General features: G+C 37.9%; 1 protein-coding gene across 14 annotated transcripts in view; it reads right to left on the bottom strand.

The window, feature by feature from the left end:
- The window catches only part of Cntnap5c (contactin associated protein-like 5C), a 648880-nt gene that overhangs the window by 398951 nt on the left and 230230 nt on the right, over positions 1 to 19699 (bottom strand). For all 14 annotated transcript variants that reach the window (XR_385354.3, XR_385355.3, XR_385356.3 and 11 more), the window contains one exon: positions 5040 to 5187. Coding sequence is in view for 10 of the 14 variants with exons in the window: in XM_006524747.3 (XP_006524810.1) it covers positions 5040 to 5187 (148 nt within the window). In the remaining 4 variants the exon portion in view is untranslated. The remainder of the gene's footprint in view (positions 1 to 5039; positions 5188 to 19699) is intronic.

The following is a 19699-nucleotide window of genomic DNA, read 5'->3' as shown; positions in this document are numbered from 1 at the left end:
TTCCCCTGTGCCCATATCTTTGAGGTTCTTCACCATTTTCTCCTCTATAAGTTTCAGTGTCTGTGGTCTTATGTGGAGTTTCTTGATCCACTTCGACTTGAGCTTTGTACAAGGAGATAAGAATGGATCAATTTGCATTCTTCTACATGCTAACTGCCAGTTGTGCCAGCACCATTTGTTGAAAATGCTGCCTTCTTTCCACTGAACGGTTTTAGCTCCTTTGTCAAAGATAAACTGACCATAGGTGTGCGGGTTCATTTCTGGGTCTTCAATTCTATTTCATTGATCTACCTGTCTGTTACTATACCAGTATCTTGTTCCCTCTCTCTCTCTCTCTCTCTCTCTCTCTCTCTCTCTCTCTCTCTCTCTGTGTGTGTGTGTGTGTGTGTGTGTGTGTGTGTTACATGCTGCTATGGTCAATAGTTTTTCTTTTTAATAACTGTTCAGGACAATCACATTAGATCACCATGCTCATCAAAAATAATTTCATTTACTAAAGTATCTCTGCATCCTCAAAGATGCTTTTTCAATATAAGTCAAATAGTGGTTTGAAATAATAACAGTGGAAGGAAGATATTTGGCTATGTGGAGGCCACTGTCAAGTATTCAAGAAAATATTTTTATGGAGAACTTTGTGCAGGTTAACATGCTCCCCAAAGAACAGAGTGTTTATACATATATCAGGAGAATTGAGACTGAATTTCACAGAACACACCATCCACTGATGGGTTTGAAATTCCTGGAGCTGAAGGTGCTGTACAATGTAGACTACCTTCATCATCAGGAAATCTCGGCTGTGCTCTTGGATCACCACTCCATGACTATTGTACATTGTCTATTTTACTTAAAAATCACCTGGACTCAGGGCTGGAGAAATTGTTCAGAGATAAAGAGCACTGGTACCTTTCCCAGAGGACCATGGTTTATTTCTCAATGCTCACATGGTGGCATATAACTGATCCAATGCCCTATTCTGGCTTTCTTAGGAGTGCCATTTACATGGTGTATGCATACATGGAGATAGGACATCCATGCACATAAAATTAAACTTAAAAATTAAAAGTAAATAAGCAAAATCAACTGTTTACAACCTAACCTAAAAAAATAATCTCAGAGACACTTTGATCTGCATGTCGTAGCACACCTTAGAACTACAGCTCTGCTAAATTGAGCCATCCTGCTAACATTCAGATGTTTAAAGACTCTGGTGAGGACCTATGCAAAGAGAGGAAAGCAGAGGCTGTAACTAAAGAAAGAATTTAGAAAAAGCATTGTGTAGTATAGAGAGGGTTAAAAGGGGAAGGAGAAGCCAAATAGGACCACAAAGCTTTTGGTTAGGTTTGTTGGTGACTTAAAGAGCAGGGTTTTGTGTTAATGGGAACAGTCTAGGGGCAAAGTGGATACAGAGAAATTAGAATGATGTCATTTTGATGGCTAATCTTGGTTGTCAACTTGATATCTCTGAGAGGTTTTCATGAAGTCTGCCTATGAGCAGGTTCATGGGGCATTTTCATGAAAGAGTCCTCCTCTCAGGATGGGCAGTGTTGTTCTTGGACAGTTGGGTCTGGGCTATATAAAAATACAGATTAAAAAGTAAAGGAATAAACCAGAAAACATAATTTCTCCATAGATTCTGCTTTAGTTCCTGTCTCCATGTTCCTGCCTTGAGCTCCTTCTTTGGCTATTCACAATGATATAAACCTTCAAACCAAATATACCCTTTGTTGACCCAAGTTGATTTGGTCAGTGATTTAGCATATCAACAGAGGACCAAAGTAGAACAAACTGAAGCCAGAAGCCAAGGTGATTTCTTAGGTTTTTGTGTAAGGAGACATATGTATAATATCAATAGGAGACATATGTATAAGATCAATGCCAGCTGTAGATAAAAACAAGGAAACTCATTCTGTCTTGAACAGTTCCTAAGATGCTGTTAGGAACACCCATTGCCAGCCAGACTTATTGAAAGATTTCTATCTCTTTACATAACTCAAATTATGTAGGAGTGCCTGCAGTGGAGAGGAGAGGCCTAGAGTCACTCAAAGCCAGGCGTATCTTAGATTGAACCAGACCTGGGCTTTAGCCTGCTCTGTGGGTATATTTCTTCTTAGGAAAACTGCACATGTTTTCTATTGAGAAGGTGATTTGTTGGCATAGATTATAAAAGGAGTTCATCACTAGATGAAGCTAAAATGATGCTCAAAGATACCTTTAGATCTGATGGCTTGTAGGCTGGGGAGATGGCAGTCTGGGAGCTTTTGGTCTCCAGATCCTGCGTGAGAAGGGTAAGGGTGGTGATAAGTGTTCATGAGGCTAGTACTGAAGACGGAGAGACAAGCAGATCCCTGGGTTCTTTGGCCAGGTAGCCAGATCCATTTCCCAAGCTACCAGCCTTGTCTCAAAAAAAAAAAAAAAAAAAAAAAAACAAACAGGTGTGCAGTACCTATAGGAAAAAAGCAGCAGTTGACCTCTGGCCTCTACACACATGTCTATATGTGTAGAGGCAACTGTGCACAGACAAATACACTAGCACCCACACATACATGTATACATAAAATCACACCTGTAATCTAACTGCAATTATGACCCTTTGGGCTTGGTCTAGGGTGAGTGAACAAAAAGTATAAAAAATAATGAGAAATATTATTCTTGATATAAAGAAAAATATGGTGACATTTGAAAGACTAATCAAAACCTCCAGACCTAGGCTAGCAAATGACTCCTCGGTGGATAAACATGCATGCGCACAAGCTTTATTATCTGAGCTCTATCCTCAGGAACCCCATGTTTTAAAGAAAGAAAAAGTTGCTCTCTCTCTCTATCTCTCTCTCTCTCTCTCTCTCTATCTCTTTCTTTCTCTCTCTCCCTCTCTCTCTGTCACACACACACACACACACACACACAGTTGAAATTATGAGATTCAAAGAGATAGCTTTATAAATAATATAAATAACCATTTTCAATGTTTTTCCATCTTGAAATTTCGTTTCTTAACAAAGAAGTAAGCAGCCATGGACAACAAGAACCAAAGAAGCCTTCAAACAGTGACAAATAGTTCTCATTGAGAGGTGAGTTACAAGAGGAATTAAAGGCAAGTGCTGCTTTTCTCTGGTTTTGATGAACAGCACTAGGCACATGTGAAGTTTGTCTATGATCCACAGCAGTAATTCACTAAACAGTTGTGATAATTTTAATTGCCAACTTGAAAGCAAGGAATCATCTATGAAAAGAATATCTAAGTGAATGTCTAGTTTAGGGTAGCTTGTGGGCATGCCTATGGGAGAATTATGTTGAATAGTGGGAATATCTTCCCACTCTGAGAGGCACCACTGCCTGTGCATATTGGCAGGAGCCATAATACAAGTTGAGCACTCACTCAATGTGCGCATTCACTCATCACTCCCTGCTCTTAATTGTGAATGTGATGTAAGTAGCTTCAACTTTCTGCCCCCTTGATTGCCCAGCAAATAGTGGATTATAATCTGAGATTGTGAGCAGTAATGATTAACATCTTTCTCCCTTAAAATGCTTTTCAATGTATTTTATCTCAGTAATGGGAAACAGAGCTAACTATGTTTTTACAAAGTGTGTTGACTAAATGTGTTAACTCCTTAGAGGACACTGTCTAGTGCTATAACATCAGCATATGAACACTACTGCTTAAAAGAAGTAAATCAATTCATAGTAACAAAATTTGCATGTTCACGATTATGCCTACAAGAGAGAAATTAAATAGATGCCTTCTTGATTGACTTCTTTTGAGAACAGTGGCTCTTTATCTCTGGGTCATGACCCTTTTGAGGGTCAAATGATCCTTTCACTGAGGTCACATATCAGATATCCTACATATCAGATATATTCATTATGATGCATAATGATAGTAGAATTACAGTTATGAATTAGCAGTAAAAATAATTTTAAGGTTGGGGGTCAACACATCATCACAAACACTATTAAAGGATTGAAGCCTTACGAAGGTTCAGAACCATTGCTTTAGAAATTGCTTCAACTATACCCATGTTTCAAAATCTTCTTTTTTAAAGCTAGATCCTTACTTCAAATTCACTCTTACAACTCTCAAGATAACACAGGGATGCCATGATTGTAGAACAACAGATTTTCATAAATTATACTGGGCAGACATTTCCTCTTTTTCAAGTATGTGAAAAACGAGAACAGTCTCCTTTTAGGGTTTCTGAGTAAAGAAAGAGTTTTATGATATCTCACATCAGTTCTGAGCAAAAGCTGAGCAAAGCTATTTCTGATTGCAGGTGGCAAATGGTTATGCAAGCCCAAGGGCTCTTAGCTTTGAACTTTTTGTTAGTGCTTTATTGCATTATTGCCTTATTCCTATAGAGAGCCCTATAAAGTATAATAACATTTCTACTTCTCAGCTGAGGTACACATTTTCATACATATACACACATATATATGAAAATGTTTATATATATGTGTGTGTATACATATATACATATAGACGTATATGTATGTGTATATATGTATGTATGTGTATATATGTATGTATGTGTATGTATGTATGTATTTATGTATGTATGTATATTCTAGAATAACATGAGATAATTTCAGGCTGAGGAAATAGATATGCTTCTAAAGTGCTTACCTTGTAAGCATGAAGACCTGAATTCCATTTCCAGAACATAAATCAAGTTGGATATAATAGTACACCCTAGTAATCCCGTTAGTAAGGAAATAAATATGACCAGACCTTTGTGGATCACTGGTCCACCAGCATAGACAAAGCTGAAATTTCCAAACCAAACAAAAAGTCTTGGGTCAAATGATGGACCCGCCATGTTCTTCAGAAACATTGGAGGTTTTAGTCTAGCTACTTTTTGCACCCATACATGTGAACACACACACACACACACACACACACACACACACACACACACACACACACACACATATATATATTATATTATATATTAATATTATATATATATTAATTCTCTATATGATTAATCTGGTATTCTGTGGACATCTGTATGCTATATGACTTGGTCCATGTGGGTACTTACTGTAGGAACATCCATAGACCTCTACTCTCATGCCAATCTTTCCATTTGGATTCCACTCCAGGGGCACAAAGCGAACAAAGCGGGCTCTCACAGAGTTCAGCAGTTTGTGGTGAACCACACTGTTAGCATTCATGTTTCCTACAAATCTCTAAAAGGAGAAGGAAATTCAGTAAGCTCTATATTACTGAGCCATATAATCACAAGTATGCATGCTTATCCACTCAGGCTTTTGGGAATGTCATCAATAACAACAAAATAAAACAAGACAAAACAAAACAGTCCCTAGTTTTCCTGACATTATTATAATATGATGGCAGTCTTGCCCCAGGCCTTACAGTTTTTCATAAGTACCCAATACTCTTGTTTAGGAAGATCCTCTCCCTACCATAATGCCTAACTAAATTTTATGAATAAAGAAAGCTTTGAGGTATGATGCCTAAAAGTTTAAATGTTAATAATATCATGACATTCCAGTTTTCCGCATTACTATACTTACTGTGAGCTGTAAGATAACTGACACCCCCCTCCTGGAATGAAAGGTGTTTTACTGAAATATTTGCATTATTTGAGGATAGTTATTACCTAAGCACATTATCACCATCATTTTAAGAATTAAGAAAACAATCAAACAAAAATTAGTGCAGGAAGGGAACACACAAGGAAATACATCTTAGAATCATCTCGTCACCCAGTAGTTAGAGATGAGCCTGAAGTTCAGTTCCAAGTCTGTTCTATTCTAAGACCCATGCTTGGTTTTGTTATTCCTACTCTCTATGCAATCATCAGGTTTTACAGGAAGGAACTATAACAGTCTATCTGTGTATGTAGTTCATTTTTCTTTTATTTGTGATGGATGTTTCTTTGAAAAATTATCACACATTGTCTGAAGAGATGGGTCACTGGTTAACAGTGTTTACTGCCTTTCCCACAGGATCTTGGAGGAGAAGATAAAACCACTGCTATTCTAAACCAACGTAATCTCTAACTTCATACTAAATATTGACTACTACATGCACAGATAAGTGAAGTCCTCACCCCTCATCAAAGAAAAATTTCCTTAAACCATCATAGAAACCACAAACGATTAAAATGTAGACGAGGACTAGATGATGCCCACTGCCACCTAATACATACATCAACAACAGGACTCTACCACCTAAGCCTCAGGGACCAGTATGGAAGAGACAGAGGAAAGATTGTAAGAGTCAGAAGAACAATGTTTCCTATGAGATTGAGACTCCTAAGAAAATCAGAAATGTAATAACCAGAAGTCTCACCTACATGGCTGCCTAAATAAGATCCAAAGAAGGTCAACACCAATAAACATGGTAACATGGAAGAGGGAAGTTCAGGAGCATGAGGCTTCAACCCCAGACAAGGAACTACAGTCAATTAAGGAATACTGAGAGCAGGAGAAATAGCCTAGTGCCCTTCAGTTGGTTATCCACTATCAAATGGTCAGCACTGAAGTCAAATACATATAGGAAACATTGTACCAACACAGCAGGTCTTATGCAAATCTATGTGCATACAAGCACATGTATGTACAAATTATAATAGAATACACATATGAATATATGTGAACAATTTATAGAAAAAGAGGTTATACATTTGAGAAAGAGAATTGGGGAAGTATATGTGATGGGTTGGAGAGAGGAAAAGGAAGGAGAACATGATATCATGCTTCAATTTCAAGGCTAAAAATAAATCTTACTAAAATAAATACTTTTTTGCACAAGAACATAGTTTGGATCCCAGTACCCACATGATGAGCTTGACGGGGTCCTTTCATAGCCATAATGTCATCACTAAAGTAGGAAGATATAGTAGGGTTTCTGGGATTTGCTAGCTATCAGCTTACCAAAAATTCAAAAGTTTATACTTTAGACAAGGGCCTGCTTCAAAGAACCAAGGCAGATAAAGCTAGAAGACATGAGAACACATGAGCATATCATCTGGACTCTTTCTGCACACAGGCACACCTACCCATCAACAGGTGTACATATAGCACATACACATATATGCTTCATAAGCAAACAAAAATACAAACCCAAAATACAAGACCTGTTTTGTTCACTTGCATTATGGCTCAGTTCCTTCATCTATATGGCTGATTATTTTAGAATTATTATTTTTCTGCAGAGAAACCTACACTTTAAAAATATTATGATCAAATATCCACAAACAAAATTCAACATTTGAACCTTTTAAAATACACAATTCAGTTTTAGTTAATGTGCATATATTGCACAGCTGTTACAACTGAACTTGTGTAAATTTGTTGTCTGTATATCCCAATGACAGGCTGTCAGCTGTTAAAGAGAGGTGTGTGTTACACTTAGTCATGATTACCCTTCTTAGTTTCATTAATGTATAGATAGTCTTCCTGATCATGTGCAGTGACAGCACACCTGATTCCACTCTAATAGTTAAAATGAACATGAAGAAAAAGGATTTTGTGACCCAGAGAATGCACACACACACACACACACACACACACACACACACACACACACACACACACACACACAGGAGAGAGAGAGAGAGAGAGAGAGAGAGAGAGAGAGAGAGAGAGAGAGAGAGAGAGAGAGAGAGAGAGAGAGAGAGAAAGAGAGAGAGAGAGAGAGAGAGAAAGATACAGAGAGAGAGAGGCAGAAACAGAGACAGAGACAGGATAGAAATAGATGATACAGTAACAGAGAGGGACAGGGATAAGTACGTGGACGGAAAGACATAGAAAAATTCCTTATGGACATATTTGTGAAAAATACAATTGTCTGACAGTATATTCTGTATTCTAAAATAGAGACTTATTGTTTCCTTGAAGACTTATGCAAGGCTTTTGAAAAACAACATTTTCTAATTGTCATCTAAAGGACTGTCTCTCCAAGAAGGCCAACTAAAGGGAAGGGAAGGAAATACTGGAAGCTCAGAGCAAATCATAAAGGCATTGCCTCTGTTTTGCTAAGGTACATTTAATAAGGCATAGGATAATTAACATGCAAAACACAGAGTTAAAGCTGAAACGAACAAACCAACTCCTGTTTCCAAGTTCCCACGTGTTCTTCTGGAACATATGATAAAACGGGTTTTCATCAAGCTCTCAGGTAACAGAGATAAAGAAATTATATGCAAGTAATTTGGTCTGTTATAGATGACTGGCAAGGATTGTAAAACAAGACATTTTAGGAGAGAAAGGAAAAATCAAAACACTGAATGCACTGAGATCTAGCCTTTTTATTTGTTTGGTTAGTGATGATGTATGTTTCAACATTTTAAGTGCAGAGAAAAGTGCCAACCATTTCAGAGACCTGTCACTGATTTAGGCTGAAAGGCCACTCCTCATCTGATGACTGTGTAGATACTTAGTGGTAGCTATGTGATTAGTAAAAGGAGATGGTTGATCTGAAGTTTACACTTTGCTCTGTAACAATTTTTAGTGGAATTTTAAAGCATTACATCTGGCAGGAAGCTATTTAAGCGTGGAGGTAAACACTTCAAATAACTTCAGGAAGTCACTAGAGTTGACTAGATTGACTAGGTTCCTCCCTTCCAGAGTAAACAATAACTCAGAAGAGCACTCTTGGAAGGGCAGAGCCAAGCTTCAGAGAAGACTGGCCAGACCATCTGCCAGGAAGAAACAAAACCCAGTTAAGCTGCCTGAAAGAGGTTTAGACAAATTAAAGAATGTGAAAAGGACCTGTTGAGCTGCCTGGAGACTGTATAGTGTACTCCTGTTTCCCAGCTTTCCCCCATAAGCTGTTAACCATTCTAGAGTAGGCCTTGATGATGCAGTTATTTTTTGAGTCATTTCTGTTCCTGGAAGTAAGCCTTCACCCATATTACTGAAAGTAACCCCAATGAAACTCACTGGTTTACCATGGCGGACTTTGGTGATATCCATATTTTGGTCTGTCAGGGGTTCTCTGAAAGGCCTTTAGCCAGCCAGAGCACAGCAAACATGGCTCTGGCAAGCCATGCCATTCTCTCTTATTCCTCCTACATTGTGAGAAACCATTAAATTATATTCATAAAGCTACACCCAAGGTCTATTCCCTTATTTGGCCACTTTTTCCTCCTACCACCATCCATCTATCAATGAATTGAAGTCCATAAATCAAAGTCCCTTTGATTCGGCTCATTAATGTGCCCAATTAAAATTAAATACTACATTCTAGCATGGGGTTTCCTTCTTGACCTTTATAAACTGCCATTTTCCTATGGGCCACATCTGTTTCCTCTCTATCTCAATGGCAACATTTGTCCTCTGGGACACACACCCCTTTCTCCACTCATTCTCTTCTTCCTGTCCCTCAGATTCCATCTGTGTTTCTTATTTTCTGGTCTTTGTTCCTCTGGGGTAAACAAATCTCCTTTGTGTGAGAACTTGAACTTGGAGTTCCTGAGCTAATATTGCTCACTTTATTTCCTATCTGGAGAGAGTAGACATATGTTGCATCTCCCCAAGAAAAGTTTTATCACATAACACCCCCCAAGTCATTCCACCTCTTTTGTTTGGTTTTGGCTTCCATAATAAAGAACAATGAAATAATTTCAGGAAAACATCTTATTCATCCTGATTGGCACTGCTATATATTAGTATGATTCAATTTAGAGATGGTATAAAAGTATTACTGATTTAGTAGAATCTATAAATCTGGGGCTGGTGAAATAGCTCAGCAGGAAAGAGCACTCACTGCTCTTCCCAAGGTTGTGAGTTGCCAACAACCACATGGTGGCTCACAACCACCCATAATGAGATCTGATGCCCTCTTCTTGTGCTCAGGGATGATAGACAGCATGGTCCTGGTATTCTAAACAATATGACTGAGCTTATACTGCAGACAACCAAAGAAAAACTACTGTTACATTTTTGCTGAGCTAAGTGTGGAATGTTGAGTTCATTTATGATGTTCAGTGGATTTATCAAGATGTAAAATTATGAAGAATGCATGTAAGGTTGTAGGTCTACATACATTTTGGCAATGGGCATGACCACTTGGTGAGGCAGATCACAGGTAATTTGACTGTGTTTATCCCACAAATTCAGGATGGGTGCTGGGACATAGGGAAGCTCTAAGGCATCTATAGAGGGTGGGGGGAAGCACAGTCTGAAACTTGGGAAAGCTGAAGCTGGTTCATAGGTAACAGGGCCTGTGATGAAGATGGGGCAGAGGCAGTTCTCAGACTCTTAGATATCCAGGCACTGCTGGAAGTACAGATAGAAAAACAACACTAAGACTAAGACAACAACAACATTATCAAAAGTAATAAGCCTTCCCAAGATATGTAGGACTCCAAGGTCATGATACTTCTATGTAAAAGGCAAGCACAGAAGTGCAAAGGTGTAATCATAGCACTAGGGAGATGGTAAAAGGATCCATGAAATTTATTAGTCAGGGCCCTAACTAAATTTGCTTGGCAGACTACAAGTTCTATTTCAAAAAATAAGGTGTAGGGATGGTGAGATATTTCACTGAGTAGAACCACATTCTCTGCCTTCAATACCTGAGTTTAATCCCTAGATCTTGCAAGGCAGAATGACACAGCTGTCTACTAAAGGTTCTCACTGCACATATACTTTGTAGCATGTGTACCTGCACATATAATATACCCATATACATGTATACATGACCTCCACAGAGACAACACAAAAACTAAAAGTGATTACTTTGTATTATATTTTCTTTTATCCTTTGTTCAGTTTGATGAACCACTATGATCCCCTATAATTATTTTTACTCTCTTCTACCAATGTCTTTGGACTTTCAAGGTCATAAACACCAAAAAGTACACTTAAACATGATTTTGAAGTACAAAGATAATAGGTTTGGAATCACCTTCTCCCTGCCCATGCCTACATTAATAACCAATCACCTTTGATTTGGAAGGAAGCTTCTTTAATCAATTTCTCCAACATCTTCTGATACCAAAAAGAACCTTGCTAGTTGGACAAACAGTAGAGCACATTCCTTATGATGACAAGTGGGAATGTATGGCTCAATTATGGCTACAAACTAATATATATATATATATATATATATATATATATATATATATATATCGACTGTATTCGCTACTTTACTTACTATTGTGACCAAAAAAAAAGCAACTAGAGGTGGAAACGTGGAAACAATTTATTTTCATGCAGAGTTGGAAAAAATACTGTCTATCAATCCACCATGTTTGGGAACGCATGACTGAAGAAACAAAGACCTGCTGATCATATTAAATACACAGCCAGGAAGCAGAGAGTGAACAGGAAGTGGGACAAAACTACAGAGACTCCAAATCCACCTCCCATGAGTGAACCACTTCCTTCATTGAGGCTCTAGCTCCTAAAGGTTTCACAACTTCACAAACAGTTGGGAACCAAGTGTTTATGCACATAATCTTATGGTGGGATGTTTTGCATTCAAATCACCACATCAACCAAGAGCCAAATAGATATGTGGTTTTGTTACCCATTGACTTGAATGATGCAATTAACTAGTTTCATAAATGCCAAAGGCAAACAGGCATTAAATTATTGAATAAAGATGGTATCCACCAAAGATTTCCATTGTTGTTATAAACTGTTATAAACTGACTGCTGAGAAGCATGTTCCCGTTCTGTTTACATATTTATACTGAAGCTGTAACAGCAACATGTATGCAGTTGTGCCATATTATGTATGCATGAAAGCACTGAAATGCCTACTTAGCAAAATCCATCCTTTCACATTCAACTAAAGAAAGAGAACATCTTTGTCTTTCAGAGAAACAGAGAGAAAATGTTCTTCCCTATGAAGCAGAGAGCTACTGTATGAAAGTTAGCAGCAGGGCTCGGTCTTTTGTTATTAGATCTAGGATAAGATTTTAAATTTTATTAAGGGTCAGGTCCAGAACTAGGGGAGCTCACTTATGTGTCTAAGGTAAGATGTCTGGGGTGAAGTAAACAACGAAACCAAGATAAAAGACTGGATAAGCTTGTTAAATAGTCCACATGTATGTATGCATGGCAAGGACTCTATAATGTTATCAATCCTGATAAATACATCCACAAGCTTAACTATTTGTGATGTTAAGTCTACAACTGATATTATTAGAGAAATGTAATATATTATATATGAATCTGTGCATGTATAAGATTTCAAATCTATTATGCATCTCTATCTAGTATTTACCCTCTATCAATTATTATGCATCTTTCTGTCAATATACTGTGAGATGCAGGAGATAAATTCTCTTAAATTCACAATGAACATCTTCTGAATGATACTCTGCACTTTTTTTCTAAGATTTTGAGCTGCTACTTTCTCACGGAGCACCTTCTGAAATTAGTGTAGCTAAACATATGAACACACAGTCATAATGTGGGAAGTCACTTACAAAATCTTTAATCTTTTGTTGGCATTTGGGAAACAAAGTCTTATGATGTAGCTAGTATGTCCCTGGACCCTCAATCCTTGTGCTTCAGCCTCCAGGGTGGAATATGTGGCACTTGAATGTCTCGCTCCTTGCTTTCTACAGGATTTTAAGAGGCAGGAGTTCTAAGACACACTCTTAATGCTGACTCAATACTAAGGGCCACTGGAATGTCATTGCAACATGTAGTTTCTTCCACTCAAATACAGGTGATGTCAGAACTCTTAATTCTCAGACTAGAGTGTTGCACAGGAGCAAAGAAAGTGTCAGCATGGAGGAGATTGCAGTTCCGTGCTAGCAGCCTATCAGGAGGGCGAGGAAGGTATTTCTAGGTGTTGCTTGCTGTTTCTTCTTTGGTGATGTCTTTTATGATGATGGTTGGCTTGTTGACTCCTCCAGCTAGATATGAATTTAGCGTAGCTTTCTAGTCTTTCCCAATTGCAATTAGCCAGGGACAGGATATGCCTTTGGTGGTTTTATGAGGGCCAAATGATGACCAGAATGTTGTTCTGACAATGCTTTCTATTTTTCCTCGCAGAATTTTTCAGGCTCATGCCTATATATAAGTGTCTGGATGAGCCTCAACTTGTCAGTAAGGTAAGCAGTTTCCTACCAAGCTCAACTAAATCCCATAACTGAGAATTTAGGAGCAGGTAGCAGACTCAATAGAATAAGTAGTATTAAAACAGAAAGCAAAAAGTCTTTTCTCTTTCATTTTATCCTGAGATTTGGATCTCAGCAGTGGCCGTGTAAGTTTGGTGTCAGCATTTGGTAGAACAATGTAATAGACCAAGCGTATCAAAAACTCCTCTTGCCTGCTTTCATTTTTATTTGGCTTTTACTCATCATTGTTGGGCGGGTGAATCTGGAAAAGTGTAATTTGTTCAAGTACTGATTCCTCTCATAGGAGATAAAACAGAATATAGGCAGTTCTGAAAGGGATCCTTGGGATAAAGGGGGAGGAGAAAATTTTTTAAAAATATTTTTTAAAATATAATTGAAAACAGGACTTAAAAGGTGCCCTAGAACAGAGAATTGATTAGCCTTTTTCAATGGTTTTTAACAGTGCTTTCACAACCAGCATTATGGAGACTCTCTGTTGCTGTTTTCCGGATATACCAGGGGTATCAGGAGCTTGCAGCTACTATACAAAGAATAAACACTGGATAAATGTATTCATGCTAAACTGTATTGAGGGCAAGATACACTCAATTCTTTCCAAATTTCACATCTTTTCCAAACTTAAACACACAATTCTGAGTGATATTCTGACACATAGCCCCATTTCTCAGTTAAGAAATTCTACCAGTAACTAACAGGTATTTTGAATTCCTGAGTCCCTAGGTGTGGCAGGTAGTATCCTGTTTCTCCTTTTTTTCTTTCATTTTGGAGGTGTGTGTATGTGTGTGTGTGTGTGTGTGTGTGTGTGTGTGTGTGTGTGTGTGTGTTTATGAGTTAAGGGTTACAATACATAATTTATGTCTCTCTGGTTTTTATGATCTTTATTCTTGTTTTATTAAATAATTAGAGAAAGCACCAAATGGCTCTAACAATCAGTTTTTATAAATGTATAAATTATGGCTCAAGTGCGATTTATAGTATATAAAGCTATAAAACTCCAATGTACTCTGGACATCTGAAAACCTGGAACTGTTAAGAGTATGAAGCTGAGAATAGTTTTTGTTCCTACACTGAAAGAAATCATGTATTTGTTTTGTGCAGGACAGAACACAATGTTTTAGTAAGCCTAAGGGCACGCAAAGCTTCATACAATAAAGTAAAGCCTGAATTCAATAGATGTGTACCCTCAGGGTTGGGTTCAGAAACCTCAGATAGGATGGGATTAATTGTACTGACCTTTGAATAAACAAGGAGAAATACACACTCCAGACTAAGGTGCTTGGGTCTGATGCAAGGTATACCAAGAGTATTGTCAAATAAGTAATCAAGTGTAGTGTAGTAGGCGAGGTAGATATGACAGACATTATTGCCAAAGTGCTTCCTTGTGATACCTCAGCAGCAGCTGAAGAACTACATACAAATTCAAATGTAACAATCAGACTTAGGGAGATGGCAGAGTGGGAAGATAATCTGAGTTCAAATTCTTAGAACCTAAGCAAAACTGAGACATGCTAGTATATAACAATGATCCAAGTATTCTCACAGTGAGGTGGTAGGTGAATACAGATTCTCTGGGAGCTCTAGTTCTGGGTTAGCTAGCCTGATGAACTGAAATCCACATGTGTACCATGCCATCTTGGCACCTTGACTCCAGGAACACATAAAAGAATGTAATATCCACTATTTAAAATATATACACTATAATGTTTCTCACTATCTCATGACATCCTGCTAGTTTCCATGTTCTGTATTGATGCTTCTCCTGGTTACAGAGGACTATGAAACTTCCTTTCCTTCTGATCCAGCAGTTACAGAGGGTGAAAACTTGGCTGATTGTCTTTTGCAAACCAGAGGGAAGTATGATGCCTGCAGATGCTGCTGACTATATTACACAATGCTCCACACATTCGTTGTTCTACAATAGAAAATAGGAAGTTGGTACAATTTGAATCTACTACAATCTGTAATTATTAATGGAGTCTTTTCACTCTTACAACCATTAGAGAGCAGAAAAGTAACAAAAGGTAAGGCAATGAGTGGAAAAGGTTTCCAAAGCCAATGTAAAAGCTGCAAATTTTTGGGAGTATATTGGAATACATCCAAGGGGAATGAATTGTTTACACAAAACAGATAAATTCCAGAGTTTTGACAAACAAAACAGCCAAATTGCTTCCTTGTCACTCTCCAGTTACCTTGAGACCCACACCACCAAAGCAAATTATTGACACCTTTTATTGTAGTTTTCCTTCATCTCCCTTTTTCTTCCTACATCCCACCCCCCATTTTGGCAAAGAATGACAAAATGCAAATCACAAATCAGACTTATTCAAGTGACATATTTTAGACACATAGCCAAACAAATTAGTCAGAGCCAGAGCTAGGGACCCTGACAGAGGTGACAGGACTGTGTGAATAAATTTCAGCGCAGACTTTGCTTCTTTGTGAGATAATCACTGTCTTAATTTCCAAAGAGGCTGTCAAAATATATTAGAGCTCTGACTCCATTAAAGCAACTTTGGGTTTTGTGAGCTTGCTGTCTGAATTATTTAGAGGTTAAATTTATCCAACCCATTTGTATTCAGAAAGACAACTGACTTAAAGGATTAACAATTTTTAAAGCTGTTTTGAAAGGCAATCAAAACCATTGCTTCCCATCACCAGGGCTAATTGCTGGGCATATACCATTTCATCCTGATTGGATTATGTGACCTTTCCTTGTCAGCATTTATACTTCTTTCCTGTGAAAATTTCTTGGCATAAGCAATCTTGGTGTATAGTAAATGCTAATCGGACCTTTAAACAGGTCCCATGATAAATATCTTCATGCCTTAATTTAAATTTTTCTGGGTACAGAGCAGAGATGGGAGAAGTCACTTTGTCCTGTCCTTCACCGTTATTCATGGTCCTTTTACATCTTCCTCAGTCTCAGCAATATTTGATTACTCTTGTCTCTTGCACATGTCTCGAGTACCTGGTTTCGCCGTCTCACTGTCTCACTTTCTGTTAAACATAGCAGGGCTCTGAGCTAACAAGACACTGCCTGCATATTATGTAAAGGAAGGGGCTTCAAATATTTTTGTTGTCTGGTTACCCCAGGTAATGTCTAGTATAAGGAGTGTGCCTGGTTTCATTTCTGTTGTTGTAATAAAATAACTGGACAAAGCAACACTTAGTGAAGAAAGGATTCCTTTTAGCCTCTAATTCTGGATTATAGTTGAAGCCCAAGAAACTTGAAGCTTCTAGTCACATATTCACAGGAGAAAAAAAATAGTGAAATGAACACACACACGCTAGCTGTTTTACCTCATTACTTGTGCTCATCTTGATTCCTTTCTGCTTTTGTACAGCTCAAAATCTCCTTTCTAGGGAGTGTCACCACAGCATAATAAGTTTTCCTACATCAATTATTTAAGACACCAAGGCCCCAACACTACTGCTGTTGCCAAGAGTACTTGCTGACAGGAACCCGGTGTGGTTGTTCCTTGGGAAGTTCTGCCAGCACCTGACCAATGCAGATGTGGATGCTTGGAGTAAACCATCAAACTGAGCTCAGGGACCCTAGTGGGGGAGCTTCTGGAAGGACTGTAGAAGCAGACAGGGATTGCAACCACGTGGGAAGAACAATGCCAACTGGCTGGACCATCCAGTGCTACCAGGGACTAGACCCCCAACCAAGGAGTGTAAGGGAGGAACCCATGGCTCCAGATACATATGTAGCAGAGGATGGCCTTGTCTGACATCAATGGGAAGGGAGGCCCTTGGTCCTGTGGAATTTTGATGCCCCAGCATAGAGGGATGTTGGAGCAGAGAAGTGGGAGTTGGTGGGTGAAGAAGCACCCTCATAGATGCAAAAGGGAGGGGGGAAAGTGCAGATGTGGAGGGGTGACCAAGATATGGGATATCATTTGACTTGTAAACAAATTAAATTATTAATAATAAATAAGCAATAAACAAACAAATAAGCAAATAAATAAAAAGAAATTTCTTCCCATTATGGCTAATATCCACTTATAAGTGAATACATACAATGCATGCATTTTTGGGTCTGGGTTACTTCACTCAGGATGACATTTCTAGTTCTATCCATTTGCCTGAAAATTCCATGATGGTCTTATTTATAACAGCTGCCTGGGATTTTGTTGTGTAAATAAACCATTTTTTCTGTATGCATTCTTCAGTCATTGAGGGATATCAGTGTTGATTTTTGTTTCTGACTTCTATTATAGTGGGTTGGCCTGATGTTTCTTGTCTTCTAATACTAACACTGATTCCTCAAAACCTGGTTATTCCAGAGTATAACACACTTAACTTACTCCATTGACTTTATCCTTCCCATACATGGTCAGATTGTATCTACTTCCCATTATGGTTACCTATATTTGAATCAGCATTTCTGAATAGTTTAACATCTTGCTATCTATCCTGTCTCTCTAAACATTCTTGTTGATAAGTTTTGATATCTTTTATGCAAATGCTTATTTTCCTGTTACACTAGGGACACCTTTATAAATATGTGGAACCATAAATTCAATGCATTTATGGTTGATATCCAAAATTTATTTAGAACCCTGTATTCTTAACTGGTTATCTACCATATAGATCTTTCAATCACCCTTCCAGGAATACTACCATAGAGGCACTCAGTTTCCATCTTATGATTTTATAGATAGTTTTGCCTTTCCTGATATTTCTTAAAAAATATTCCTGGACCTCATTTTTGTACATTTATATCACATCATTTTTATGTCTAATAAAACATTAACTATTCTGGCACTAAAAAGACAGGGAAACTACACTTTTGCTTTTTTAATCATAAAAGAAACCACTATCTTAATACAAAGTTGAAGATATGCTTGGACTGAAACAGTTCAGGGTATGTATCTACTGTATCTTGTATCCTATGTGCCTTGCCAGTCTGACTCAGTTACTAGGAAAAATTTAATTTCCTGGACATCTTATTCTTCAGAAAAGGCTTCCCTCCACACTCTGCTTCCACAAACTTTAGTACTCCTTTTCCACAGCTTCCCTTAGTATGGATTAAATCAGCATGTTTGGCCATTGATGTAGACAAGAACTGGTTTGCTATACTGTTGTTTGTTTGTTTGTTGTTGTTGTTTTTTCCACAGAAAATCCTGTGGTTGATGATTACCCTTCCTTCCATGTGAGAATACATGAAACCCACCAGTAGAGTTGGGATATCATATTTCTGGAGTTGTCGGGATCAGTCACCTGCCTTCAATAGGCCAGTTCAAAGCACAACACAAATCAATAGTGAAAAACAGAACATATGATTTATTTAATTGGCTATATTAGAAAAAGGAGCAGGAAGGCCCAGTGACTGCCCCACCCTCAAGTCTATCTTCAGTGTACCGTTTTAAAACTTGGGTCTGAAGATAGACAAGAAGTGTGTACAGCTGAGCAGTCTCCATCAAGTTGCAGTCTTGCCCAATATTAACAGCACTTTCTGGAGTAGAGAAATAGGCTGGCAGAAGTGTGTGAAATATTTTTTTCAGAAGACAGTTACCCCTCTGACTGGGACCAGCTTTCACCGTTTTACTTTCACCTAATCATGAAATTCTTGGAAAATTCTAATTTCTTGGAGTCCAAAGTTTCAAGGGTCTGAAAGGATGGAAAGGCATAAGTGTGTCTATGGAATATCTTCATTCTGATCCACATGTTTATATTCATTCACTTACTAGTGTGAGCTATCAAGCCATTTAGTGGAAAGAAGAACAAGGGCAAGTCAGTAAGAGAAGGCAAGTAAAATAGACATCACTAAAAACACAAAAAGGAAGAAGAGGTGGATTTTGAATGGCTAATTATCTTGACAAAAAGAAACTTAGTAGTGTGTGTTTTAGCTTGGTTAACTCAAGTCAATATCTATCTGGATTTCACTTTAGTCATACTTTGGAGAAACTCGCACTTCTGGTTTTTGAGCTGAAACAGATTATAGAGTTTATTTTTCTTGCTTCTTCTGATCACATTATTTGTTTCTTTGTTTTGGAAAGCTCTGGCATTCAGATCTTGCTTTGTGATTATTCAAATCTTGATGGCTTTTGGAAGGCAGCTATATCTTTGTATCAAGTCTCAGAGCAATTGAGGCAGAATTTCCATTATGAGGAATTAATTGACTAGTTAAATGTATAAGCATGCCTTTCTTCTGACTAACCCATTCTGACCTATTTTGATAAGAATGGAAGAATATTTACCCATATTGAAGACTGTGTGAGAGAGCAATCACATGAACATAAAATAAACACACTTCTTGTTTGTTTTCAGAACTGAGTTTCATATCAGGACAATGAAGATAGAATTATGGGTGGAGGAGTCTTTGAATCTCCCTGCTCTTTTCCCAATTTAACCAACTAAATGAATCACCTTTTTCTTCTTCCTTTCTTTCTTGCTTGCTTGCTTGCTTTCTCTCTTTCTTTCTCTCTTTTTTCTTTTTTTCTTTTTTCTCTCTTTCTTTCTTTCTTTTGTTTTGCTTACCTTTTTCATAAGTAAACAGCATCAGAAAACTGAGACAAATTTCAATAGGGATGTCACATGATGCAGTTTCCCATAACTAGACTGCACTGATATGTGTTGGACGAATAAGTGACTTAATGAATAACTGAACTGCCTGGAGTGAG

This window comes from Mus musculus, chromosome 17, assembly GCF_000001635.26.
Source record: "Mus musculus strain C57BL/6J chromosome 17, GRCm38.p6 C57BL/6J".
Taxonomy (NCBI): Eukaryota; Metazoa; Chordata; class Mammalia; order Rodentia; family Muridae; genus Mus; species Mus musculus.
This window is presented reverse-complemented; position numbering and strand designations above follow the sequence as displayed.